The sequence below is a fragment of the Poecilia mexicana genome, unplaced genomic scaffold (genome assembly GCF_051168715.1).
Source record: "Poecilia mexicana isolate PSO_F unplaced genomic scaffold, ASM5116871v1 scaffold_22, whole genome shotgun sequence".
Classification (NCBI taxonomy): domain Eukaryota; kingdom Metazoa; phylum Chordata; class Actinopteri; order Cyprinodontiformes; family Poeciliidae; genus Poecilia; species Poecilia mexicana.
The window spans coordinates 6,507,178-6,534,722 of record NW_028263391.1 but is presented as its reverse complement, the minus strand read 5'-3'; the positions used below and the strand labels follow the sequence as shown (position 1 = coordinate 6,534,722).

Genomic DNA, 27,545 nt, shown 5'->3' with positions numbered 1-27,545 from the left:
CTAGTATTTTACTAACTGCAAGTCAATTTACTGTACAGGATCATTAATATCAATGTTTGGGGTTCCTTTGTGTTAGTTTTTTGCATCATGGAGATGACCTGTCTGTGGCTCTAATGAGCTGTTAAAAAAGCCAGGTTGGTTTAAAAGTGACATTAAGTAACATGTATGCGCTCTCTCAACCTTTCTTTTGCTTTCTGGAACACTAATTACCAAATTACAAGCAAATTTTGGTTTAATCAGAAAGACAAATCAACAGTCATGTCTTTTTTTCCCCCCATAGCCCAGGTAGGGCATCTATGACTTTGTTGTTGGTTCAAGAGTAGTTTATCTCCAGAAATGCAAAAGTTGTCCAGTTATGCACATTTTTTCTTTCACTTAACTTTCTATTTTTATGCGTGGACATATCACTTTATGAAAAGCATTGACCCTTTATGAAGTATCCACCTGGTGTAGAGGGGAGTCAGTGATAATCTGCTGGGAAATCATTGACTATGTAGGTAATAATTATAAGATTTCTGTCAAAAATCATTCTTATTGTTGTTCAGCAATATTCAAATATATCGCTTTAGAGGTGAATTATAAAATAAGTTTCACTTTTTCCAGTTTAATGACTAAAATAAATTAGCCATTGAATTATACTCTGAACACACTGGGAAATCTGCACGCCGTTAGTTAAATAACAGACAGCAGCTCAATAGTAAGATACATGTACCTGTTTATTTGATGTGAGGAACATTAGTACCGAAAAGGCACAGATCAGATCCATTATTACAAATTATTTCTTTTAACAGTAGGGTGACAAAAAACAAAAAAACAAAAACAAGAAAACTCTTCTTTTCCTGCAGGAAGATCCTTTCACAGAAAGGATTATGGGACACACAGACTCTTACAAAGTGTAAGTAGGACCATTTACTAAAGCCGGAGAAGCAAATCACAACGACATGACGAAACCTCTCAATGGCAGGGTTATGCCTGCATGGCTGTGTACCTAAACATTTGAGTTAAAAAAAAAAAAAATTCTTGCTGCTGCTGATCAAAAAAATGACTTTGACACCTTCGATTAATGAACAGCCGTTGTAAAACCACAGGAAGAAACAGAGAAATTCATTTAAATTTCATAGCAACATCAATTTAAAGAAAGTATTTTATTCTAGAGGTTGTAATACTTAAAACAGACCTGGTAAAGCTGCAGAGAGAAGCGAGACTATCCACCTTATTCCTAGCCCTGACAAGTTTGCGTTAATTATGGGCGCGACTTCCGCCGCAAACCGGAACCGCCATTTGTTTACATGTTAGCAACTCGCTAACCGGCTTTCGTCAGAGGTTTAAAGCTGTAAAATATGTGGGAACACCAGCTGTCACAGCTTAAACTTGGCAATATTGTTGTTGCCGCTACCTGCAGCTAATGAGGAGTGGGATGGTGACTTGAAGAAGTGGCCGCAAATAAGCACTTAGCATATGTAGCTACTTCGCTGACTCATTGCTCCGGATGCAGATGCGGGTTTTATTCCGTTTGCTTTTAGTCCACAAAATGAAACGAGCACAGACAAAGCATTTTGGGTTCTTTATTCAAGTTTATATGTATTTTTAAGCCACATTCTTTTTGTTTCCTCATCTGTCGGTAGGTATAGACCGTTACTTTTGTTTTTGGAGCACGTTCAAAAGTAGCCACAAATTAAATTTGGTCTGATTATTAGAGTACAGTCACGACCAGCGCAACGGCTACCGGAACTCCACGGGGGCATCTAAAGGCGGTTTTCCACTGGGAAGACTCTAACTGGTTCATGTGTGGTCCGGTTCCAGCCCAGTGGGGAACTTCTCCATATTACGGTCTGGAGCGCACAGCGGCAGTGGTCACCTCCACGCTTGTGTTCGTGGTTAAAGTCATAATTGCGCTCCTCTGTACTGAGCAGCTGTCTGATAGCAGACGCCATGTCCTTAATCAATTTTTACTTAATATGGTACAATAACCAAAAAGAGAGATATAACGTCTACTAGGAATAAAGATTAGCAAAAAACCCTACAAATTACAGTGAACCACTGCCACTTCCGGTGGGCGCCGGAAGTAAGACCCATAAACTTTCCACAGCACCTTCTCCCAGGAATATGGTGGATACTATATTAGTAATTAAGTTTGGCAAATGTGAGGATTTATTGCTGACACTTAAGGCAACCATGTGGATCTTAAACATCAGCCAACCAAAACAGAATCTTAACAATAATAAAGTTGTGATATATGTGTAAGTTATCATTTAAGAAATAAGTTCACGACACACACCAGAAGTTTTAGAGCACTTCAGACTGAGCTAAATGTGTTTGTTAGCATATCTTAACATACAGGCTAAAAATAACCAGAACATCCAACCTGACAAAATGAGCACATTTACTAAGTTGTATTTAGAATATAAAAGGTTTTGGAGTTAAGACAAGTGAACCGATGAAACCATTAAAGATAAAACATGAGTGAAGCCTTATGAACGCACTTGGTCCTGTCAGTTCCTGAGCACATTTTTATGCTAACGTGGGATTAGTGGGCAGAGCCTGTGACAGCTTCAGCTCCTCTCTGGAAAACTTTAAATAACTCTTCTAATGTTGCCAAAAGTTTTTGTTGACGACGTCAGTGTAAAAAACAGGAAACAGGCTCGTGACCGAAAATTGCAAGTTTTGAAAACAGCCACAGGGAGCAGCAAAGAGCTGACAGGAAGACGTTAGTGGCTGGCTAAGTGTTTCCTGCTGTCAGTGCTAGGGTTCAAAGGTTAGCATGGTCAAGGCATGGGTCAGGTGGAAGTTTTAAAAAGGAACAGTTCCAAAGCTACAAATGTTTCTATTGCGTTGTTACAATGGTTTTATTGCAATGCCAGGTAGAATTGGCTGTTTGAAGTACACAATTAACAGAATGCTGCCCCTTCCCACCTATTGCTGTGCATTGTTGGTCAACTGGCTTAATGAAAGCTGCAACATGTGTCCCTTACTTCCAAGAAAGTTAAAATTAACAGCTGGAAATAAATATCCAAACCACAATCTTCAGCTTATAACACTGTTATAAAACTACGGCAGACAAAAAACGACCAATATTTTGTCCAACGTAAAGTTTCAGTGAGCGTTGTTCTGTATATTTGCTTAAGGAACAGTTCAATTTTTTTTTAAAGTGAAGTTCTGTCTAAGGGTTAGAAGTGGTTTAAATCTTTTCTACAGAACAGGAAGTGAGAATCCTCCCTTTCCTGTTTGATAAGCCACCAATTTAGCATCCAATATGGCCGTCACATATATAGACCATACTGAAAGTTATAAATTGAAAACCAGTCTCCTGTAATATATTATATTAACAGTGGCATTCAGTGTTGTGAAACCACAATTTGTGAGCATATTAAATAAAAAAAAAAAGAGAAAAATTCATAGTTATCGGTGTGTGTTGTTAAGAAAAGTTAGCACTAAAAAACCCACAAATCTCGCTGTTTTGGAACTTGTGACTAAAACTAACTAAACTTCGATGTGAAGTCCCTCTCCACTCTGACTTCTGAAACTAATGGATCTCAGGGTTGTGATAAATCCAGATCTGTTGGTCCAGGAGGCTGAAGCTAACTGCTAGTTCAAGGTGCTAAGCTAAAGCTAACTTCTATTGGCTTGAAGTAACTCCAGTACAAAAAAGACCAACAGTGATTATGAAGATTGGAACCATTCTCAGGTTGTAGTGGCTGCTTGTTAACAAAAGAAGCAGATTATTATTTACACAGGAAACACAGGAGGCTGGGAAGCAGTGCGTCAATAATAATCTTCCTCTGTGAAACATGTACAAAGAGCAGAACATAAAGTGCTCATAGTCTGAGTGATAAAAAGTAAAGTGGTTTAAATATTAATAAAATAATGTCACTTAGTTACTCTGACCGGAAGTTGCTTTACATGTTTCACTGTCCGTTTACGTTTCACACAGGAATATTACTGGTGACGCACCGTCTCCAACCTCAACTTCCTGAGTAAATGACCAACTGATGTAAACATGGCAGCGACTTAAAGGCTCGTAAAATAAAGTTTGCATAAACATTTTTAGAGTTTTATAAAGACTGTATAGAAATCCGCTTTGGGCTTAGGTGTCCTTGCGGATAGCAGTTAGCATGATCCAGACTTGTATGAAATGAAGATGCCAAGGTAAGATACTAACTGCCGATAAGATCTCACTTCCCTTTATGTCTGCTCATCAAAACAGCATTAAAAGCACGTTGCAAATAACAGTTAAAACTGCAAAAATCTCTACATATTTTGGCATAAATGTTGCTTTTCTGTTCCAATATAAGATGCTCATGTTTAATATATAAGTGCAAAGCAAAGTTAAACCTTGGTTTCTAATCGTGCAAACCTCTCACCAACCCATGCCTGCTAATGACTGTGGTTTTGTTCATCTTGCTCAAGTATTGCATCTCAGAAATGTTGCCTTATATAATAACACAACTCAGTGTTGATTGTTCGGTCTTCTATTTCGAATAAATCCCTTTTTTCGTGTAACTTTTCAAGACTCAAATTGCGTTCTGTCGCATTTAAAACTAAGAAACTATTAAACCAAAGCCTAACCTGCCACATTGTTGCATTTATTCTTCTAATCCGTAACAGAGCGCCATGTTTACCCACGCCGTCTGCAGTGTATCAACATGTATCAACAACACACCTGACCGCCTGTATCGCCATGTCCTCAGGCCGTCTGGACTCTTACTGGGAGATTGAAATGACAAAACCAGATGAAACCAGTTAGTCTGGTTAGTAGCTCCGCATCCTTAACACTGCCACCGAGATTTGTTCGTAATACTGAATGACAGCAGAATATTATCTAAACATACACTATATTTTTTTTATATATAAAAATACATCTAAAAAATGTTTTTTTTTTTTTTTTGGTTGGAAGAGGATGTGAAATAAAAACAACGCAACAGATTCCAGTTAAAAAACAAAAAGAAAAACAAAAGATAAAAATCAGCACTGATAGACGGCTAGAAGTGTAAAAAAAAGACATAAAGCATCAACATGCATGGGTTGTTTTGGCTGACAGCTCCACTTCTGACTCCACATCACACAGAATTGTATTTTGGCCACAAAACTCGACTGCATGCTTGGACATGTAGGCGCTCTCTCAGGCTCACCCCTGCCTGGAAACTTCGGCTAAATTTTACAGGACGAATAGAGAAACGTCGTGAAGCCGTTTAAAAAAGCTGCAGAGCGAGCTCGATTCGCTGACTTAAATGTGCATGAGAGGTTTAAGAGATTGCAGAACCTTTGATCTTCATGGCTTGAACGTCGGGAGAGGGCTGTGATTGTCAAGGCGAGCGTTCGACACCTGCATAGTGTTGCCAAGGCACGGCGGTGGTGTGTTCACATCAGTTTACATGAAGAAGAAGAAGATGATCGTAGCTCTGGTTCGTCACGGCGGAGGAACGGTGGACGTAGATCAGGCGTTCTAATTTAATTCCACTTTTTGTTTTTGGCTTGTAGCCCAGAAGACGTCCATCTATTTATTTACAAACAGTCCTGCTTGTCTTTTTTCTTTACCTCCAGTCTTTGCATGGCTTCAAAATGCGGCTGAAACAAAAACATAAAGAAAGAAGGATCCCTTTTGTTACCTTTGAGCAAAAAACAAACTCCGTCCACCTGTTTGTTCTGTCTCTCTTCATCCAGAATCCTCCTCGCCTGCACGTCAGTCTCAGGAAGTATACGAGCTTTCTCGTCGCCGGTTTGCTAACCGTTAGCAGATGCACCGCCCTCATCCGCCGCCGTCACACCACGAACTCGGGCACCTCGTCGTTGGTCAGGTCCAGGGAGAAGTACTTGTTCGTCCGCTTGATGGAGAAAGGCTGCGGCTCGCCGAGCGTGCCGGCGCGCTGCTCCGACAGGCCCTGGTGTCCCTCGCCGTCGTTCAGCTCCTGGGCGCAGCCGAACGTGTAGCTGTGGGCGGTGTCCTGGCAGAGCTCCGCCCACTGCTGGCAGTCCTTCTGGTAGAGCCGGATGTCGTCCAGCGATTGGCTGTGGCGGTCCGTGGAGGACTGAGGCTTCCGGCTCGTAGTCGTCTGTGAATGTGAAAAGGAACAATGTGGCCGTTACTTTTACTAAGCGCTGCTGTTCGGTTTCCTTGGTGACCAAATGGGGTCGAAACCTGTTTTGGGGTGCCTGTAGCTTACAGCTTGGAAAAATAGCAACGTTTGTTGCATTTTCAGTGGTTCTTTTTCGCGCTGCGCTGAGCCAAACAATCTGAACTAGTTGAAAAACATCTGCCCCTGCTGTCAGATCAGTCAGATCTTCAGACTAAATCATCCTTGTGGTGCTGTTGCATGTTTGTGCTAAATTATGCGGTTTTCAAAGGGAGGGGGAGAAAAAAGAGCCACACTGGCTGAACGTTTACCTCTGGAAGGGTGGAACCGACTGTGTCAAATTAGGCTGGACCGTATAACTGGGCTGAAAATAACTTCAAAACACTTTGGAGGTTTGTCGTCGTATTCCACCCTGCGGTTGCTTTGTCTCAGTGGCGTTGCTGCGTGTTGACGAAATGAGTCGGGGGTTACCTGAGGCAGCGACTCGATGCTCTGTCCTCTCATCTTGACGACGGTCTCCGAGGAGCTGGAAGTGGAGGAGCTGATGTCTTTTACTATCAGGCCTGAAAAGAAGCCAAAACACAAACGTTTTAGAGCAAATCGCAGAAACGTGGACGCTGCGTGTCGCGCCCCTGGACGTCTGTACCTGAATATCCGTTGGTCTGGTCTGGTGACATCGTCAGCATGTCCTCGGTGATGTGGATGCACAGCTCCTGGTCCAGAGCCATCTCGTGAAGCTCCTCGTAGTCTTTGGGGTCGTCAACCAGCATCTCAATCTCTGCTGGGGACAAAAACAATATCAGAGTAAAGCAAATACAAAACTTCAAACTGGTTCAAGCCCCTGGAATCCCCTCACAGATACATCAAACTCTCAGCTGTAGAGCAGCTTTTATACGATACAGACACAAACCTTTACTTTCTTCTTATCTACAAGGAAGTAAAGAGGAATGAAAACCCATGTTTATAAATAAAGTAGCTAAATTATAAGCATACTGTGTTAATAAAAGAAACATGAGCTAAAGTAAAAAAATGGATAAATTATTTAATAAATTAATAAATATATTAAAAACAGGAAGTTTTTCAACATATCGGTATCGTTCCGATACGATATTAACAACCGATATTTATCTCCATCTTGATGTAATTTGTTTATTGGCTGAATATAATATTGACGTCAACCCAAATTTTGATAATGGTGCAAAAGTGAATGGAAAAAATACAGAATTATGAATAAAACGAATATAAAGTTAAAATAATTTCATTAAAATTATTCCCTAAATCCCAAAATTTCTTGGCTGAAGGAGCAATTAAGACCTGTTTTTTCCCCAGTAGAAAGTTGTCAAGGTCATCAAGGTCAGATCTATCATCAGGGCACTCAGCATAAACCTGAGTGTCGTCTGCATAGCTGAGCACGATCATGTTTCCAGAAGGAAGGACACAAAGTTTAAAAAGCGCTGGACCTTAAAGTCAAACCCTGTGAAACAAACACATTTCACCGCTCGTCTCTGTGAGCTAAACTACAAACACGTCAGACAAATACAGAACAAACGGGGACACAAATCATCCGCTCTTACCGTCGTCGTCCAGGATGCGCTCTTTGCCGCTGCTCTCGATGCCGGAGGTGTGGGAGCTGCCATGGCTGGTGGTGGATGAGCTGCAGGTGCGCAGGGGCCGGTGAGGGGCCTGACCCGGGGCCCGGAAGCTGTCCGTCTCGATGCCGGACGTGTGCGAGCTGCCGTGGCTGGTGGTGGAGTGGCGGGAGAGGCGCTTGTGGTGGGACACGCTGCCGGCGCTGCTGCCGCTGGCGCGGGAACGCTTGTCCAGCTGCTCCATGTCCAGCTCCAGGGCGTCGCTGATGTACGACTCCCGGTACTGCTTCTTCTCTGGAGACACGACGACATGAGAAATGTTAATATTTAGCACGTTGATAATTCACAATCTTAAAATTATTTCTTTCTCTTTTTTTTGCAGAAAATTGAAGAAGCACTGTAAGAAGATGCAGTGCTAAGTAAAAAAAAACCCTAATGGACCGGACCGCACAGCGCGGTTCAAGGGGCGTGAACACTTCAGCGGAGCAGCGTGTGTAAACGAACACCGAACTCACCTTCGTTTTCCTCCAGCCGACGGACCTGCTTGAGGACGGGCTGCAGGTTCATGTAGAGCCGGTGGCTGTTGCTGAGCAGCTGCAGCAGGTGGCGGGAGCGCAGCGGGCAGCCCGTGTAGTAGATGAGCTTCCGGGCCGAGGGCAGACCGTCGGGGAGGATCTCAAACTTTTTCCCCTGAGGGAGCAAAAGAGGGGAAATGAAACATTTTAAAAGTGCCAGAGAGGCTGCAGGGTTTAACAGCAAGCAGGAGTTGGTTCATGATCCTGTGCTTTATTTTCTCACGCAGAATTTTGATGATTTTCCAGAGAGAGGAAAAATGAAATCGGTTTGTTTTCCTCCCCCAGATTTTGTCTTTAAATGAGTCTAAAAACATGTTTGTGTGTCTGTTTCTTCCACACACCTGAATACTTTTCTTCTTATTTGAACTAAGTTCTGACTGCAGGGCTGAGCTAAGCTTTGTTTATTTCAATTTTGATTTTTTTAATGTGTAAAATATAAGCCATCTTTTATTTCAATTACACAGAGCTGTTAGGAATAGTAAATATTCAATACGTTGAAACAATCCAAACAAACTGTTTTATTGTAAATCACCTTCCTGCTCAAATTAAATGCTAAAACACAAAATATGAAGAAAGTTATAAAAAAAATCTTTAAAAACTGTTCTCACTAAGTTTTCTGGTATTTAGCAAATTGAAATAATTGAAATAATTTTGGTAATTCTAAGAGAAGTGTATTCTGATTTAACTTCAGGCAGTGTGTGTTTGTGTGAAAATATCTGGATCCAACTCTAAATTATATTTTCCAAATTTAGGCATTTAATAAAACATTAGATTGCTCTTTATTACATAATGGTGCAGTTTGAATATCAAGCACTTTCCAAATCTTGAAAACACCTAATTGAAATTCAGGCATGTTTAAAAGAAATAGACATTAAGAGGTTTTTTTTGGAAACATGATGAAGGTTGAAATAACATCTTCCTAGATATTCCAGCTGCATCATAAGCCTTTTCTGCCTCTCTTTGTGAAACATCAGGATCAAATTAAGGCAAGATGCAAAATAAAAAGAATCTGCCAGTCTGAAACACGCCCCGCCTTCCTGGAGTGTTTTATACCAAAGATAATCTCAAGTCCAGAGCCCCAAATCCTTCCTAACATCTGGTGTTTATTGAACTCCCCGTCCGTCTCTCCGCGCCCCGCTCGCTCTCAGACTCGCCCGCCGGTGGATGACGCAACCTATGGGTTGGGTGAAAGCTGGAAGCCTTTTGCTATTCTGAAGAAGGGCAGGAGAAACCGTCCGGGTTCAGGCCACCCAACCGGAGCCACGCCACGGCTCGCTGTCACGGCGCTCCGCGTGGGAAAACCACCCCCAAAGAAGAAGAAGAAAAAAAAAAAAAACGAGGGAAAACAGGACGTCTAACACAGCAAACCCCAAAATAAAGTGATGGATCCAGACATTTAAATTATATTTTAAAAAATCCAGATACCTTTCAGGCTCTTTTCTGTGTCCGGATGGAGGAAAAACGGAGAGCTGGCAAAAAAAACATCCAGATATATTGAGAGCTTCTCTGGCTCACTTAGAGCGAAGCGGCTGCTGGGCTCAGCTTAACGACGCGCTGAGTCAGAGCAGAGACGCGGAGATTCAACAAGCTTCACTTTAACGGCCGCAGGGTTAATAATAAAATCAATGAAGCACGAGGCGTGTTTATCAAAAAGGCAGAAATTGTTTCTGCTGATTACTTAAAATCCACGTGAAGTGTGCAGAGAGTGTGTTTATGTGTGTGTATTTGTGCGTTTGTTTGTAATACCTTGTGGGGACGATTTTCCTGACATATACTACGTTATGGGGAAGAATTGCTCCTCGTGGGGACCGGAGCCTGGTTCCCACGAGGGGAAACCCTGTTTTTGGGTCAGGGGTCAGAGTTAGGGCTAAGGTATGAATTGAGTTTTGGTTAGGGTTAGGGTTAGGTATGTGATGGTTAGGGTTAGGTATGTGATGGTTAGGGTTAGGAAAAGGGTAAAGGTAAGGTTTAGGCTGTAGAAATGAGTAGAAATGAATGGAAGTCAATGGAAAGTCCCCACAAAGATAGAAACACAAACATGCGTGTGTGTGTGTGTGTGTGTGCGTGCTTGAGTGAGGAAAGTCTCTCAAAATCCCCGATTGGTTCCAGAGGACTCGCCGGCGAAGATAAATCAGCAGTTTGGAGGGGAAAAACGAGGCCTTGCGTAAAGGTTTCCACAATCCTGAGTGAGAACTCGCTTTCCGCACGCATCCACTCCGAAACCAAGAGGGACGCCGCAGCTGGTTTAGGAACTCAGGAAGAAGAGCCTATCTGGGGGAAAAAAACGCTGTGCTGCCGCCACCATTCGACTCACCACAAAAACAAGTTTGCCCACGTTGGTCCAGGGGAAGTCATACAAAAGCTGCCTGACAGAGCCGACATTCTGCAACACAGAGAAGGGGGAACGAGGGTTAAAGCCGACAAAGAAACAAGGACAACACTGCTGCAACCTGAGAAACGTCCTACTTCTACAGAGATGTGCTGCCTCGCTTTGAATCGTTGCAGCCGCCAACTTTACTGTTCTCTACTGAAAACAGAGAACGGCATCCTTGTGCTTTGATTGAGCACAAGGATGCCTTCTTGCAGCAAGAAGGTTCTGGGTTTAATTCCCGGTCTTTCTGCATGGAGTCTGCATGTTCTCCCTGTGCATGCGTGGGTTTTCTCCGGGTACTCTGGTTTCCTCCCACAGTCCAAAAACATGACTTTCAGGTTAAGTGGCCTTTCCAAATTGCTCCTAGGTGTGAATGTGTGTGTGCATGGTTGTTTGTCCTCTATGTTGCCCTGCGACAGACTGGCGACCTGCCCAGGGTGACCACGCCTCTCGCCCGGAACGTTAGCTGGAGATAGGCACCAGCACCTCTCCTGACCCCACTAAGGGAAAAGGGTGTAAAGAAAATGGAAGTGAAAGAACCACTGGTAGTTTTTCATCAATATTATGAAATTATTGACTTGAAACACATTCTTATATCTTGCTGAAAAGTTACTTTAATCTTCTTTCAAGTGTACTAACATTTTTGCATTAAAAACTACGCAAAAATACTTCAGATTTGGGGTTTTTGCAGTGTATTGTGGCAAAATGTGGAAAAGTTAAAAAACTATGAATACTTTTGTGAGACCAAAGACATCCTCGCATGTCATGCTTGCAGAGAATGATGCTAAATTGTTTTGAGACCCTAAAATCAGCACAATTCAGCCTCTTATTGGTAAGGAAGAGACTTTACCTGGAAGATCTGGATTCCACGTAAGGTCAGACCCAGTGTGAGCGACGCCTCAACTTCCTTCTTATCCTGTTGATGGGGAGGAAAACAGATGAGGAGGGAATGAAACAGAACGTGAAATCCTGCCGGAGCTTTTCTCACCTTGTACAGCCTGTAGTAGTGCACCGTGACGTCGTCGAGCTGAGCGCACTCTTTTATGTACTTGAGGTGCGCCTCTGAGGCGGTGAGTGCAAACTGGTCCTTGTGCATGTTGGGGATGTGCCTCAGGATGTACTCCCGGCCACGCTTGGCTATCACCTGAGCAGGAGGAGATACAGAGGGAGCCGTCAGGCTGCGGCGAGCGAAGGCGACGTAGGTGCCGAAGCCGCCTGGCGAACAGACGCCAGAGAGGACAGCCTGAGCGCTGGCCGGAAACGCTGACCGGAAGCGCGGCCGCTGAGCTTCCAGCCGATTCAGTAACTAAGTCGTCTCCGTAAGCGGCGGCTAAATCTGCATGAGATTTGCTTTGGGGAAAGCGTACATTGTTGACATTCCAACAATTTCCTGTAGGCACCGGTTTGTGCTGTGATAAAGAGGCAGGGGGGCTAATCACAGGAAGTGGAGGGCAATCAGACGGGTGTGGCCGTCAGAAGGCCGATGTTACCAGAATAGTCATCTTAAGGAACTCTGTGTGCCACTTTCAGGGACAAAAATAAACTAGAACTCCCAGTTTCCATGGGGCCGCATGCTAAAACGTATGTAATAGTGTTTTAGAGTTTTATCAGCGTCATGTGTAGATAGTTTGCCTCGAATCCAGGACTGTTCGCTCTTGGGGTCAGGACACTAACGGTGTAAAACTGTGTGTGTGATTTAATCTCGTTATAAATACATCTGTTTTGTGAAGGCCTCGAAGGTTTCTCAGAGAACATTAGTGAAGAAAAAGCACCATGAAGTCAGTGGCGACCCCAAGGGGTGGGCTCGGGGTGCCATGGGCCCCTCTTTGAAAATACTGAATACCAAATTGGCCTCTATATTAATCATGTTCATGTCATAGAAAACTTCTCCAATGAAGACATAAATGTTAAACCTAATAAACAAATAAATTAAAAAATTAAATTATTATATTGTAATATTATTATAATTTTTTAGCTGTTCCCCTGTAAAAGGTTTAGTGGCCTTGCCTGCCCATTTTGATGAAAAATTTATTTATTTATTTATAAAAAGTTTCTGTAGGCGGAGCCACAATGGAGTGGTTAAGGTTGAAGCATATCTATGTGTTAGAATGGCCCAGTCAAAGTTCAGATCTAAATACAAGAGAATCTGTGTTCGAACTCACATCCAGTCTGACTGAATTTGAGCTCTTTTGCAAAGAGGAATGAAAAAAAAAAAAGAAAAAAAAAAAGTCTAGGTGTGCAACACAGGTGGAAAAATGATCAAAAAGACTTGTGGCTGTAAACTTCAGTGAAAGTCGCTATACAAAGTAACCAACTCAAAAAATCTGCAGTCGTGTGCAGTTTCCCCATTATGCACTGCTTTTTTTTATTTATCTATCCTTACAAATAGAATTAACATACACCAGGATTTGGGAACAAAATATGAAAGAATGTGTTGTGAAACATCTAAACAGAAGAACGTACTGCATTTCCTACATTATTGTTTAAATTAAAGAAGGTGTGATGTGAACTGAAGACCGTCTACATGCTGTTGGTGTGTCCCACTCACCCATTGGGGGAAGTAGGCCTCGGGTTCAAAGTACTTCCCAAAGTGCTTGTTGCGTTTGAAGTTCCCGAGGTCGGCCTGGAGAGCGAAGGCTGCCAGGAGGAAGTAGGCCTCCTCTCTTTGGATGCACTGTGAGAGCAGCACCTGCTTCCTCAGGTGCCAGTAGTAGTAGTACCTGGCTACCCGGTCGCTGCACGACACACAGGGCGCGGCGCGGTTAGCTCAGGTTTCTGACATTACTGTGAATGTTGGCGAATTAGGAAAACAAGGCTCACAAATCTTTACTGACCTGATTAATCTCCCGTTCTCCACATAATACTGAGCTCTGAAGTGAATGATCATCGGAGGCCCAAACTGATCAATACCCTGGAAACGCACAAGAGGAAACACATCAATCACTGCACTGTGGGAGAAAGGCTGAAAGTGCAACAAAATATTGGTTCTAAATTGAACTATAGTTTGGCTCCATGGAAAGTCCGGCTCATTTTTTTAATGCGTAATCAAACGGACCAAAATCAGTTTTTAAGCAATTTGCTTAAAAACCTCAGTTCAGTCTCAGTTCTGTTGAAGCAAACTGTGGTGCAGTTCGCATACTCATGTTAACGCTAAGCAGACTGGAGACTGTTTCAAAGGCGGGTTGTGGACTATTACTGCAGGGCATTCTGGGTAAATACAATAAAAAAACCACTAACCACTAAAGTTTGACGCTTCTCCATTTTTGTTTACATTTCGTGAAGAAGGAAGTTGCGCTGATGTCTTCCTTTGAGGTTTTCATATCGTTTCCTTCAGTGGTTCTTGTTACAGCGCCACCACAGGCCAGGAGGGGAATTAGTTTTTCAAAGGGTTTGGTTCGTGTGACACAGTGCAGCGGAGAAGAAAAACTGCACCAAGTGGAAATGTAACAAAAATTGCAACTTTGGTCTCTAATCAAACAGTGTACCAGACATCCTTAAAGATCCTCTATTGTTGTAATGTTTACTGTAATTTCCTGACCAGTCAAATCCTTCAATAACAGGCATGGTTTAAAAAAAACCCCAGCAACAACAGAGCCAAGTCACCACATGAGTGCATTACTTCCACTTCATGGCGTTATGTAATGCAGATAAACGTCGTAAACAAGATAGAGCATGAATGCTTGAGATGTGAGATCTTTGTGCTAGTATTTACGAACACCTCAAAACCCAAACAAACTGCAGAGTCTATGCAAAGTTTTGCTGACAAACGTGTGATTTTTGCACATTAGAAGTTTGGGAACTATCAATTGTCGTCTTCTCATCTACGTCTTACTTTTTTCTTGCCAGTGTGAGTGAAAACAGTGCTGAAATCGCATTTTCTATATTTGTTTAAACGAGTCGATTCTGAGCTAAATGTCGCATAACGTTTCTTCTCACCTTGCTGGCTTCTCTCTTCCATTCTTTGGGGCAGTACTTAGACAGCTTCTGGTCTAACTCCATGTAGATGTGTTCATTATCTGTTGGACAGGAAAGCAGGCTTCACTCACTCATTCAGCACAAGCAGATGCTGGAGAAACTTTCACTAATCTACCAGAAAGATGCAGACAAATTAAAAAAAAAAAAACCTTGAAATGGAAAAAGTTAGGTACAACACACACGTTTTGTCGCTTTCATTCCTATTTCGAAGGAAATGGCAAAAATATTTAACGACCGGATCCACCCAGTCGTTAAACTTTGCTACAAAACGCGAGTATTTCTGAAGAAAGTATGACCTTGTTTCTTGTTGCCGAGAGACACAACATGAATACAGAGAAAATAGAAAACAGAGTTGACACAAACAACTTACTTTTAATGGATCCTCTTCTATATATATATATATATATATATATATATATATATATATATATATATATATATATATAAAAAATCTAATGACTTTGATTGTTTTATTAAAATATCACCAGTAAGAATAAACATCACAAATCAATCCAGCATTTTTTTAATTTGAACATTTTGACACGGCCGCCATAAAACATGATTTAGATTTGTGCTCCGCTGTTAAGAAATCAGCAGATTTTACTGCCAAACAAGTTCAAACTTTGTCCCACCCGTTGAAAAATACAAGAGAAAAAAACTTATTTTCATGCAGCAATATTGGATGCAAGTCTTATTCATCAATCAGACAGATGTCTGAACTCTGGTTCGGAGGACACCCCGTCTCCAGGAGGACAGCGGGTGACAGACGGGGAGTGGGCGGCCTCTCTGTTTGCCTCAGGGATTTCATGCTGCTCAGACAAGCACTCCAAGAATGTCCCACAATCAGAGCCATTGGCTCCCGCTCCGCTGACCCGCTGTGCCGCCATCAGCTCATCATGAGCCACGCTGTGTGAAAAACACTGCTTTTGCAATGGATTCCCTCCTATGACTCCCTGCTCCCCCCCACCCGACTCGTCGCTGCCCGCAACTGTCACCAGCTGCCTCCTCGCCGTGGTGCAGACTCAGTGACTCGCTCCGTCAGCCTGTCGCTGTCAAAAACAACTGCGGCTCGGCGGGAGGCGGCCATGATAAGGTGGCTCCGGGTTGCTAGGCTGCAGCATGACAGGTAAGGTGTGGGAAAGTGAGTTCAGGGTAGATTTGTGCTCTTCTGTCAAGTTACCGAAAAAGTTACAGCCTACTTCCTATTTTTTTTTTTTGAGTTTTTTTGACACGCAGTTTAATAGGAAGCTGTCTCTTTGCAGTTCATTCGGGCTGCAAGGCAGCGAGAGAGAGTAAGACTTGTGGAAAGCAGAAAGGAGATAAAACTTTCAGCGTTTTCTTTTTTTAATTCTGTTTCTAGCTGCTTTCCGTCTTGAGATCAGCGAAGCACAGTTGCCGTATGAATGAAATATCGGAGAAGAGGAGACGCCTTACTCTGAATGACGCTGAGCCCAAACAGATGACAGTCCTTCAGCCGGAGGAGATCGCAAACCTGGACCAACAGTTCCTGGCACAGAGTCTTCACCTTAAGAGGGAAATTCAGGAGATTTTAAGTTTTCCTCTGAAAAAACAAAAGTTATAATCTAGGGCTGCAACTAACAATTATTTTATAATCGGTTATTCTGGCGAATAATTGATTAAAAAATGGACACATTCTGCTTATTTTTGTTTATTTCACACACAAACAATTCTACTTATTGAAAAGCACTCCTAACATCATTTTATTTTATATTCAATGAAAAAAAAACATATATATTTTTGTTTGGGATTAATTGCTACTCTCGGTATGCTCTCTCAGCAAATGGCCTTTTTTATGCTCTGCATATTCCAGTTAACGATTAATCGATTACTTGACAATTGTTTAAATAAACAATTCATCACAATTAATCCAATCAATCGTTTCAGCCCTAGTTAGATAAAAAAGTACATCCTGTTCAACATCTGTCAAGCTATTTTATTCTGTTAATAATCGTTCAAAGTCGACACAATCAGGCGTAAAGGTCAAAGTAACAAACCCTTCCTGTTATATTTTCATATCTGTAAATAAATCACATATGAAAGAAAAAAAAAGTGTTCGCTCACATTGACGACGATGTTGAGAGTGTCATCATTGGGCAAAAAGACACAGACACAGCGGCGGTCCTGCATTGTTTTGTTGTTATGGAAGCTCAGTCTGTTCATCTTCGAGTGGCAGGAGGCGGAACAACGCAGGCCTTTCTCCGCCTGCTATCGGGGCTTCTGGGCCCTGTGACGACCCACCTCCACCGCCGCTCCCGCCGTCCCGCTTCAGCTGCAGCCCAGAGGAGGTCCGACCGTGGGCTCGGCAGGCCAAGCAGAGGCGACAGGAGAGGGCATGGGGAACCTGGGTGCAGCCGCGCCGCTGGAAAGACACACAAGACAGGAGTCATGAGACTTCGAAAGCAGGTTTCACCGTTTGAGCAGCGATGGTAGATAACAAATCCACACTGGAAGCTTCTGACAGAGCAGAGAGACGGAGAGATGGAAAAGGAAAAAGGAAATATTTTGTGTTTACGTCTAGAAACAGAGAGAAAAAACATTTTAGAAGAATGTCAGTGACTCCAGAAATATAATTGGCTGGTTTGGAGATGGACGACGAGAGAATGGTGCAGAAAAACTCACAGCAGAGCAACTCATAAGAGGGTTTTTAATACTGAAACGATTAATCAAACCAACCTTGATTCATTTGATTAATCGTGATTAATCAAATTACTCATGATTAATCGATTACTGAAACTAATCTAGTAGTCAATTGTTAAGTGGAGCATGCAAACTCAAAAAATGGTAATTTGCTGAAAGAACACCTTCAGAGCAGTAATTAAGCCAAAACAGTAAAAAAAAAAAAAAAAAAAAAAATATATATATATATATATATATATATACACACACCTATAGCAAGAGACATTTTGTATTTAAGATGAAAAACCTTGTTGACTATAAAATATGCTCTACCCAGAACTCAGTGTCACTGTTTTAGCTTCATCTGATTCAAATTCCCTAAAAAAAAAACTCTACTGTTAAGCACCTTTCTAGTCCAATTAATTAAAAAATAATAATAAACAGATTAGGAGACAATACTTTTCTAAAACAAGCAAATGTTCTCTAAAAGAGTGCTGTTATTGCATTTTAGGCAATGAAATGTTTATTTTGTATTTAAAAAAGTAACTGAATTATTTGCTTATTTGCATCTTTTAGTGTCTTTCTAAAAAAAAATGCTTACGTAGTTAAATGAAAAATTGTCAGAATGTGAAAATTTCTTTTATAATCGATCACTGAAATAATTGTTAATGTGGAAGTATTGGATTAGAAACGGTTGATGTTGGCATTGAAGTTCGAAAAAGCGTGTCTTTACCACAAAACACAGAAAAATGTCCAAATCTAAATCTGCAGGATGGCAGGGAGGACTGATGTGTGGCCCAGGTTAGTTTACAGCCTCTACTTTCTGTTTTTTACAGAAACGTCAACATCTGACAAAATTACACTTGGCGTAGCCTGGTTGATTCACTCCAAGCCAATAGATGAATCCGTTTTCAAGTAATATAGTGACAATGGTACAATAAGGCAGGTTTGCCAACTCAAAGATCAATAAACTTTAATTTCGTATGGAACAGACATCTTAAATATTCAAAATAAAAACACGACAACCAAAAAACTGTAAATAAAAAGACAATAAAAATCACACAACCAAAACCAGAAATAAGTAGATTATAAACTCTCTATCAGCAAAAAATAACCCTTCAAGAAATATGCCTCATCACAATGGAAAACATCACACTCAGTTTAATTTATCATGTGGTTAATTGCTTGTTCCCACAGGCTTAGCTACTATTTTTTTTTAACTTATTTTAAAACTCCAACATTCTCAGAAAGTACAGAAATAATATTTTGATCATGGTAAACGGGGAGTAAAGACTGTAGATACAAATCTTTTCCACCCTTATACTTTATACTCTAAAGCTATTTTACACTTTTCCAGTCTGCATATGTTGTGATATTAATCTTCCAATAACAAATAATTATCAAGTGGTATTTTCAAATTTACTGTCAACTTTGAACATTTTTTAACTCAAAAACACGACGGGCTGCTGGATGAATGACCGCCCAACCACCGGGCTTCGCAAGTTTTCTGGGGGAAACCTTGCCTTTTCAGGTGTACTGAAAAGCTTAAATCACTTAAATAAAATGACATCTCCATTTAGGGAGAGAATAAACCGCAGTTTCAATCAATGGAAATCCAGTTCCACTGGAACAAAATCAGGTAATGCATAGGAGGAAACTGAGCTACCGATGTGAGTAACGCCGCCAACACCTGGACCCTTTTCAATCTGTGTCCTCACAAAAGTGCTGCTATTGGTTCCCAACCTCGACTTCTCCTGCAAAACAAGAACTGGGGACAAAGTGTCGACACACCGCAGCTGCACAAACCAGCTGCTCTGGAAGCACAGAGTCAACTCCCAGCCGGAGCTGCACCTGAAGAGGTGTGAGACCTTCACAGGGTGTGAAACGGCTCACGCCAGACAAAAGAATGTCGCAGAAGAATCAGGCCACATTATCACTTCTTCCTGCTTAAAGCAGCTTGCCTTGAAGCCGTGCTATCGCTGTAAACAGATAGGATGGATACCAGTGAGGCTCCCGTTACAGAGTGAAGAGTTATTAGCATTTAAAAGGGGTGCTGGGGGTCAGCGAGGGTAAAGCTAACTGAGTTAAACTCAGCTCTGTAAGAGTACAGCATAAACTACAGGCATAAAAAGGTGGAAGTTACACTTTAAGGCTGAAAAAGCCACTCAAATTACTGCCTGGACTGATGATAAATAACATCAGCACTAAAAACCCATTCAGGCTTCCCTCTATCCACTTCTAACACTGCTTTGTTTCTGCAGAGACAAGGAGCACTGTGGCCAAAGCACAATAAATATACATGCTGTAGGCAGGCAGCATCAATTCTCATTAAAGCTGGTGATTGGATGCACAGCGTGGCAGGCAGGCGAGCAGCGGCTCGGTTTGCTGATGGACCAGGAGGCTCTGCACTGCTGCTGACCTTGACAAAACACACGCCTTCTGCTCTGCACACAGCCACAGATGTATCTGCACAGGGCCGAAGCTCGATGGGAACCACAAGGCCAGGCAGACGGGCTAACTTATTCCCTCTTTAGCAACCATTTGTCAGGTGTTACTGCAGGACAGTTAGTGGGGTTAATTAGGGGCGAGAAGTAATCTGGTCAATCATCCAGAGAGCAGAGCCATCGGCCGACAAATAAACCAATAGAGACGAATAAAAATGGTGAAACAACAAGTGGTGAAACAACTTGTGGGTGTTTCCCACACCCACAAGTTTAGGGTGTGTGAAAATATGCCGATACCTTCCTTAGTACCTTAAATGACCAGTGGAGATTAGGGATGAAATGATTAATCAGAATAATCTTGATTAATCCAATTAATCTTGATTAATCGATTTTTGAAATATTGGAGTAACTGGAGTAAATGGACTCAAAAAAAAGTTCATTTGCTGAAAAAAAACCCCAAACATATTCTGACTTATTAAAGGAAAGATGCGTTTTTGTATTTTAGGCAATAAAATGTTCATTTTCTTATTTTAAAAAGTAATTGAATTATTTGTTTATGTGTGTCGTTTAATGTACTTCTAATATTGTATAAAAAGACTTAAGTGGCTAAATGAAAATCTGCAGATTGTGCCATTGTCTGTCTGATTGTCAGAATATTCAACAGATTAATCGATTAGTAAAATAATCACTCCCTACAACCATAGTAGAAATTAATCGATTATTCTAAGCAATTAATTTTTCCTATGAAGCGGCAATTTAATTTATCTTTTTTCTTCTTCTTTTTTTTTACAGTAAACATATATTTTGGGATTTAAAACTCTTTGAATTATAAATCTCATGATTCTGTTCAACATCTTAGTGAATGCAGCGTACCCAAGCATCACTGTGCTGAAGACAACACTCTTCAGTGTGGGTGTTGTTAATCGGAAAGCTGTTTTGGAACATGCTGCATTTAGAAACGATGGCAGGATTATGAAAATCCCACAGTTAAGTAAGGATCTACATTCTCTAAATAGACAGACATGTTGCTGTTTCTGATTAATGCTAACATAAAACACTAAAGCTGGTTTAAAACATCAATTCTGTATTTATTTGGGGCTCTACCTGCACAGGCTTTTACTACCAGCCTTTAACAGGCTTTTATTACAGCGTTCCACTCAAAACAAATGTCAAATTATCCAAACTCAAAGTCAGCAGGTCAGATTTAAAAGAAAACCAGAAATCATGATTGTTCAGTAAAGGTTAGATGATCTCAAACAGCCACATGGCTTCATGTATCACGTTCACACATCTACTGCTGTCAATAAGTGGATGGCCTTTACTCACTTTGGTTCACAGAAGTGCCTTAGCATTGCATCTTCAAATATGAAACTGAATCTGGACCAGAGAGGTTCAAGAGTCGTTTTTACCAACTCTAAGTCAAACATCAAGTCCTTCAGTCTAAGTCCAAATCGGACATAAAGCCTTTTACACCAAGTCCAGGTCAAGTCCCCGGACTCGTTGTACGCCATCCCTTCTGCCTCTGGTACTGCATGAATGAGACTCAAGGTCTCAGACCACTGGTTAAAGTCAACTCAAATTATTTTGTGACCTAAATGTGACCCAAGTCAAGTGTCACCCTGACACGTGAGTTATTATCTGTGCCCAGGACTTCGCAGACATGATAAAAGCGCTAATTTATCACGTCAATTTATCATGAAATATAAAAGCTAATAATCATGTTAGAGTCAGCGGTAATCCAAAGATACCTGCACATAAACATCATTAATGGGTTTAATGTAGGGCAGGAAAAGTCAAATGTAGTCAACACGTCTAACATTTCTACTGTGATGATCTTAAACCAAATGTCAAGGTGGACTTTCTTTCAGGCTGTTTAGAGGAGAAAGTGCTGTATAATCAAATTCAACTGTTTCACTACAGTGAAGTGAGTGATGTATGATGTGATGTGATGTACAAGTCCAAATCACCCTCGCCTCTTCAAAGCTTGACCTGAGCACACTTATGCCTAGTTCATACAGCAAGGTCTTTATGCCAGGTTTTATCCCTATTTTGGCCTTCTAACAATATTACAGACGCTCCAATTGTTGGGCTGGCTCTTAAGATCGTTTTAAGAAATTTTCCTGCCATGTGTGGCGTGTTAAAAGAGATCTGGTCTGTTCAGGATGTCGGGACAGCTCTGATCTAATATCAGGGATATTCAAGATGTCCCTGAAAACCCCACAGTTAAAGTAAGGATATCGCAACTTGTGTGGTGTTGTCCCAACCACGAATGAGAAGGCAGCTTGAAAGTGAGGTGATGGAAACACCTCACTTTCCATCACAAAACGACTGTAACGGCGCACCAGACAGTCCAGTGAACACCAGATTGGAGATGCATTGATCAGATATTAATATCTGTATCAGTCATGATATTGAAATAAATTCTATATCTGGTATCGGTGACAATATGCCCGATCTAATTACCTAATCAAATGAACTAATTAAACTTGGGTTGTCTTTACATGTTTGACCAAGCTTGTGAAGGTATTGGTTTATTTAATCGCCCTTAAATAAACCAATAGCATCACAAGCTTGGTGCAGAGTTATCAAATAAATTGGTAATTCAGTACATTTGTTTCTATGTTTAACAAAAGAATCCTTTAAAGTCAATTCAGCAATGTTCTTCTGTATCGCATTGGTATCGGCCGATACTAAACTTAAGATATCTGTATCAGAAATGCAAAAAAAGTGGATTGGTACATTGCTGCAGTTTTTTCTCTGTTAAACACCATCCGCAAACTATCACAACTGTTTCTTCTTCCTAGGCGGCCATATTTGTTTACTCTGAACTCACGTTTGGTCCCAAGAGATTTTGTGAGATTTCCGGTCTGACCTCTGACCTGTCAGGTTTTGAAAATTGGACAATAATTTTAAAATCTTGCTACATGAATCAGGCACTAGGGAATACAGTGGACCTCTGTCACAGCCACATCTTTCTCTTTATGATTCAGATATGCTTACAGAGTCAGAGAGAAAGAGAGGCTCAGGAAGGCAGAAGGAAACCTCAGCTGCTCAGAGAGGAACCACCATGTATTCACATCGACTTAACAAAACCGTCAGGTACAGTGTTCATCAAAGCAAAGAAAACAGAAAGAGAAGAGAATGGATCCACAAAGCGATGAGCGAGACGGCGGGAGGGTGGGAGATTTGAGCCGGGAAGCGTCCAGAGCTCAGGCATGAAAAAGGAAAAAGAAAAACTGCTGCAGTCAGGAGAATTCCTCGCTAACATCTGCTTCTCATTCCCACAATGGCGGCCTTTGATTCCTGATGTGCACGACCCACCACACAGACACTACCTCCATGTGCCCTGCACCTTCTGACAAAACCCTGAAACATGGAACTGTAAGCTGTGAGCTGTAATCCTCAAACAAAAACTCAACCCTCACTGGACGAGGAAAGAAAGAAATCAAAGTCAAAGTCCTGACCGGCCGGAAATTCAAAAAAATCCATCTGTCAGAAGTCTCAGGGTCAACCAATGTGGCAAAATGTGACAAAGTGGCTGTGGCAACAACACTCTTTGGTGTAGAAGTTGCTGCTGTCGTAAGAAGATTTACAGTTCTGTCTTTGACGATACTTTCAACGCCACCGAGGTGTTTAAATTAAGAAGCATATAAAGGTAAAAAGCAGGAAAAGTGTATTTCTGGACATTTCCAGACATCCGGGCTGCGAAAAAGTGGGAGAGAGCTAAACTTGTAATAGATACCAGGAAGGATGAATGGAGTAGAGCCGATGTAGCTTTTTGAAAATCTCAAAACAAAGGGAAAGGTCTACGGAGTGACTATATATCAGAAACTGTTGCTAAGCAATGATAGCAATTTTAATCACTAATGTAAAAAACCTGTAATCATTTTGTCTTCATTTAAAGTCTCAGTAAACTCTGTTCAATCTGTTCTTAAAAATCTTTTATTTAGTGGTGGGATTCAGTTAAAATGTTTAATTACAGGGTCTGTGATTAATTAATCAAAATTTTAATTGAAAACTAAATATCAACAAAGTATATTGAATTCAAAAACCCCTTTTTGTTGCTAAATTACCGGGTAGGCCAACCCCCATTGGGAAAAGAGACGCGTCTTTGTCGTCCATCGCTTTTGTATCAGATTTACGGGTGTACCTGAAACATACAGACACAAAGTTCCGGCTTTGGACTAAAAACTAACACCAAAAAATGCTTGATTGTGTTAAAATCTAAATAATTAATCAAAATTAACGGATTTAAGTCCCAGCCCAAATTTCATTATATTTTTCAAAGAGAAAGCTGAAATGGCAGATTAGAGATTGGAAGTTGTTCACAAAGGTTTACACTATTTTACATCCCTAAAACGACCTTGGCGCTTCACTGTTTAAAGCAATTTAAGCTCCATGTGCTGCCAAAATATGCCTACGTCAAAATAGTGTTTCTATAGAGACAGCATAATTTTATAAACAATCATCAGCCTCTAAGTCCATGTGGATGCCGGTTCTTTTTCTTCTTTAATTCCCTGCCAAGAGACCAATAAATCAGTTCCTGACAAATGTTGCTGAGCTGACGACTAGTTGAAATCACATTGGTCACAACCTGGCTTTCCGCTAACAGCACTGCTTCCTTTCTTTCAAGACCTGTCCTGCAAACACGGTGTGCTGCACCTTATAAACTAGCCTCAATCATGTTTTTTTTTTTGTTTGCCTTTCATAGCTGTATGTGGAGCCACTGATAAATAAGCAACTAAACTGCCTGTAGCAGCAGACATGTTGACGTGCTACTCTTTAGTGTTTTAAGCCCAAGTTTAAGAAAACACAGCTTGTTTAAGACATTTCTGATCCCTTTCCCACAAGATTATCTACTAGATATTTTTTACGCTGTCACAATTTCTTTTTTTTCTTGTTCAACAAAAAAAAAGCTTTATCAAGGAAGGCAAAGAGATCCTCCACAACACAGATAGACACAATAAATAACACAATCTACATGTTTCCGGATTCCAAATCAGCAATGCGATGGTTGAAATACTCGGGTGCCTGCCTTGATTACTTATCAACGCTTACAAGCTACTGAAGGTCAGGCCTGTAAACAGGAGATTACCGGGAGGCTGAGGTATGATGCCTTTAGAAAAGCACAGAAATAATCCTGGGTGGCTTCAGGTTGAACTACTGGCACATGAAAATGCTGTTTCAGGATTTAGTCTTTCGGGGAGAAGTAATTCCCCATGGAAATAATCCTTTTAATCCTTCTAGGTACTAAATTAAAATTTGTTATGGATTTAAACAATCAGATTGGCACCGCCATCCTTGAAATACGTGTCTGCGAATGTTAGTTGACTTTACACATTCTTTATTAGCCCCAGGGAGAAAGACTCAAACTGTTCAGAGTGAGACATTTTAACTTCAGAGTGAATTTTGGAAGATAAAGTGAAGCACCCCCTAATACTTCTGCTACTGCTAGTCTTAAATGATTTAGTGGATATTTTTCATTTTACTTCTTCACCGGGCATAACTGGTGATGCGTTAACCAGAAAGTAGAAGCAGATTGTCATCCGGAAACGATCCACAACAGGTACTAGCGACACTCCTTCAGGGTTTCTGCAGGTCTCACCAGCTCAAATTTAAGACTTTTTAAGATCTTTATGAGATCGTATTGAATGAAATTTAAGACCTGCATCGCTACAGAAATGTACTAGCTTTTCTGCACTTGCTAGTTAGCCAGCAAGGCTATATTAGTTACCCACAGCCTCAACCGTTTTGAGTCGCAGAAGAAGACGTCTGCGCACAACTCAAACAAAAAAATCCCACAAGAAAATAAAATACAAAATATATATGAGATTAAACAGTCCTGCTACGACAAAACTTAAGACTTGTGATTAATGTATTTAAGGTCAACTTATGTTTTTAAAATGAATTTTAAGGCCTTAGTTTTAGATTCGTAAATTTGTTTTTAAGGATCCAAGGATACCCTGTGGAAGTTGCTACTGTGGGGAAGAAGACTCAACGTTATCAAACTTTCCTCTTTGGTGAGGTGTTTAAAATAAAGTCGGAAGACGCAGAGACATAAGAAGATGTTTAAAAGGAAGCTGAATGTTTCTAAAAGATGCTAAGAGACGGCTGTGGTTCGCTCAGACAGTGAAGGAGCGAGGGAGAGCTAAAGAATACCGCATTGTTGATCTGTTTTATTATTCTGAGCTCTCAACGCGTCACTGTGAAATGCTGGCAATCTTTTGGAAATGTCAGAGCTGCGTTCTCAAGAATGCACACAATCATGGCTGTTGTTTTGTTAATGCGAGCCACGCTAACCTAGCTAGCTCCTAATATATGTTGACAAAGACAATTTATTACTTGTTACTGATTACTTGCTTAGGTATTAACTGTAGGACAAAAGATTTAATATTTATTTTAACTGTATTTTTTGTTTGTCTTTCTCGAGTGTTTAAGTCAACAATGTCTTCCAATAATCACATAAATATCTAGTCATATTTTCAAGCTTCCTGTCAACTTTGAATTGTTCATGTTTTCCACTAAAAAGAAAACAAACCCTCCAAACAGCCGGGTGACGTATATTCCAATATCACCGCCGTCATTTGCAAGGTGGAAATATATGTAAATAAGGAAACAACAAAAACAACCGCCAGAGTTAGTCGCATATTATAACTGCTCTTCAGCGCCATCACCGCTAGGGCTGTTGTAAACGAATATTTTAGTAATCGAGTAATCTATCGATTATTCTTACGATTAATCGAGTAATCGGATAAAAAAAAATTATAAAATGAAATATTGGTAAATCTGGCATAATACCGGTGTTACTATCAGATATCAGTATCAGTCCAATTTTTCATATTTGAGCATCCCCAACAGTTGCTTTTTGTAGTTTAGAAAACTAACCTGTAACAATAATAGCTCACTTTCTAAGTTAACCAGAAGAAAAGTTATAGAAAAATCTGAAATTATATTGAATTTAATAACAAAGAGGCAGGCTCACAAATATGCTTATAAAAAATGTCTACAATCCAGCTTTTAGTTTATGTATTCATCTTCAGTGAGTTTAATAGATTAATTAAACTCACCTTGCCACCTAACCTGTCACGCTTTGGGTTTGAAAATACGGGAAATGCCGCCTGGAGTGGGAGGAGAGGGCGAATGAACGAACGTAAGATGGAGGGGAGGAAATAGACCAGCGGACTGACGAACCGTTAGACCGGGGGACGAACACGGGGGGAAGCAATACGGGATATTTACGACACCTTCACTGGTCACACTCAGAAACTCATCTACCAGCCATGTACGATGCGCTCCGCCACCCGTTTCTTCAGACCGGGATATGAAATTTATTGTGCGGTTCGTCGGTAAAGCTACATTTACACGGTAAGCATCAGCTACTCAGCCGCCCGCCCTGTTCAGTCTATCCGCTCACCTCAGCGCTCTTCCCGCCGTTCGCTTTCAACCAGCAGCCCCGGAGGAGAAATGCTGCCGTACTCCAGGCATTCCCCCAGTCATTTTAAGGATGCTTATTGGTTCCCCAAAAACGATAAAAAGTCGGGCATTATCATCAATCAATAAAATCCCCACGGGCCAATCTTGAAGATTGGACTTTATGCCGCTGAGACTTAGCTTTTGTCAACAACTCAGAGGCGGAAGTGAGAGCTCCGCGCAACGCAAATGAAGTCCCGGCCGGAACACGGTGCGCTAACTAATAAAACATAAATTAACGAAGCTTCGAGGCAGGTAAATTTTCCTCGAGGAATTTTAGTAATCGAGGTACTCGAATCATTCGAGGAATCGTTTCAGCCCTAATCACCGCGCTTTAATCGCATCCACTGAGGTAAATCCGGCTTTAAAATCTTGTTTCTGATCGAGAAGAGTGCAAGGAGAGTTCCCTTTTA

At 41.1% G+C, this 27,545-nt stretch overlaps 1 protein-coding gene across 2 annotated transcripts in view; it reads right to left on the bottom strand.

Moving 5' to 3' along the window:
• Window positions 1–698: 698 nt before the first annotated feature.
• frmd6 (FERM domain containing 6) overlaps window positions 699–27,545 on the bottom strand; it is a 31,677-nt gene continuing 4,830 nt past the window's right edge. Inside the window, exons 2-14 of one of the 2 annotated variants that reach the window (XM_014969234.2) lie at window positions 16,664–16,961; window positions 16,016–16,106; window positions 14,543–14,622; window positions 13,441–13,517; window positions 13,155–13,341; window positions 11,595–11,750; window positions 11,457–11,522; window positions 10,550–10,618; window positions 8,176–8,350; window positions 7,646–7,954; window positions 6,718–6,852; window positions 6,543–6,634; window positions 699–6,050 (exon numbers count right to left, since the gene is read on the bottom strand). In XM_014969234.2, the coding sequence (XP_014824720.1) occupies window positions 5,760–6,050; window positions 6,543–6,634; window positions 6,718–6,852; window positions 7,646–7,954; window positions 8,176–8,350; window positions 10,550–10,618; window positions 11,457–11,522; window positions 11,595–11,750; window positions 13,155–13,341; window positions 13,441–13,517; window positions 14,543–14,622; window positions 16,016–16,106; window positions 16,664–16,762 (1,827 nt within the window). In that variant the 5' untranslated portion in view covers window positions 16,763–16,961 and the 3' untranslated portion in view covers window positions 699–5,759. The remainder of the gene's footprint in view (window positions 6,051–6,542; window positions 6,635–6,717; window positions 6,853–7,645; window positions 7,955–8,175; window positions 8,351–10,549; window positions 10,619–11,456; window positions 11,523–11,594; window positions 11,751–13,154; window positions 13,342–13,440; window positions 13,518–14,542; window positions 14,623–16,015; window positions 16,107–16,663; window positions 16,962–27,545) is intronic. The other variant, XM_014969235.2, reaches the window with a different exon arrangement.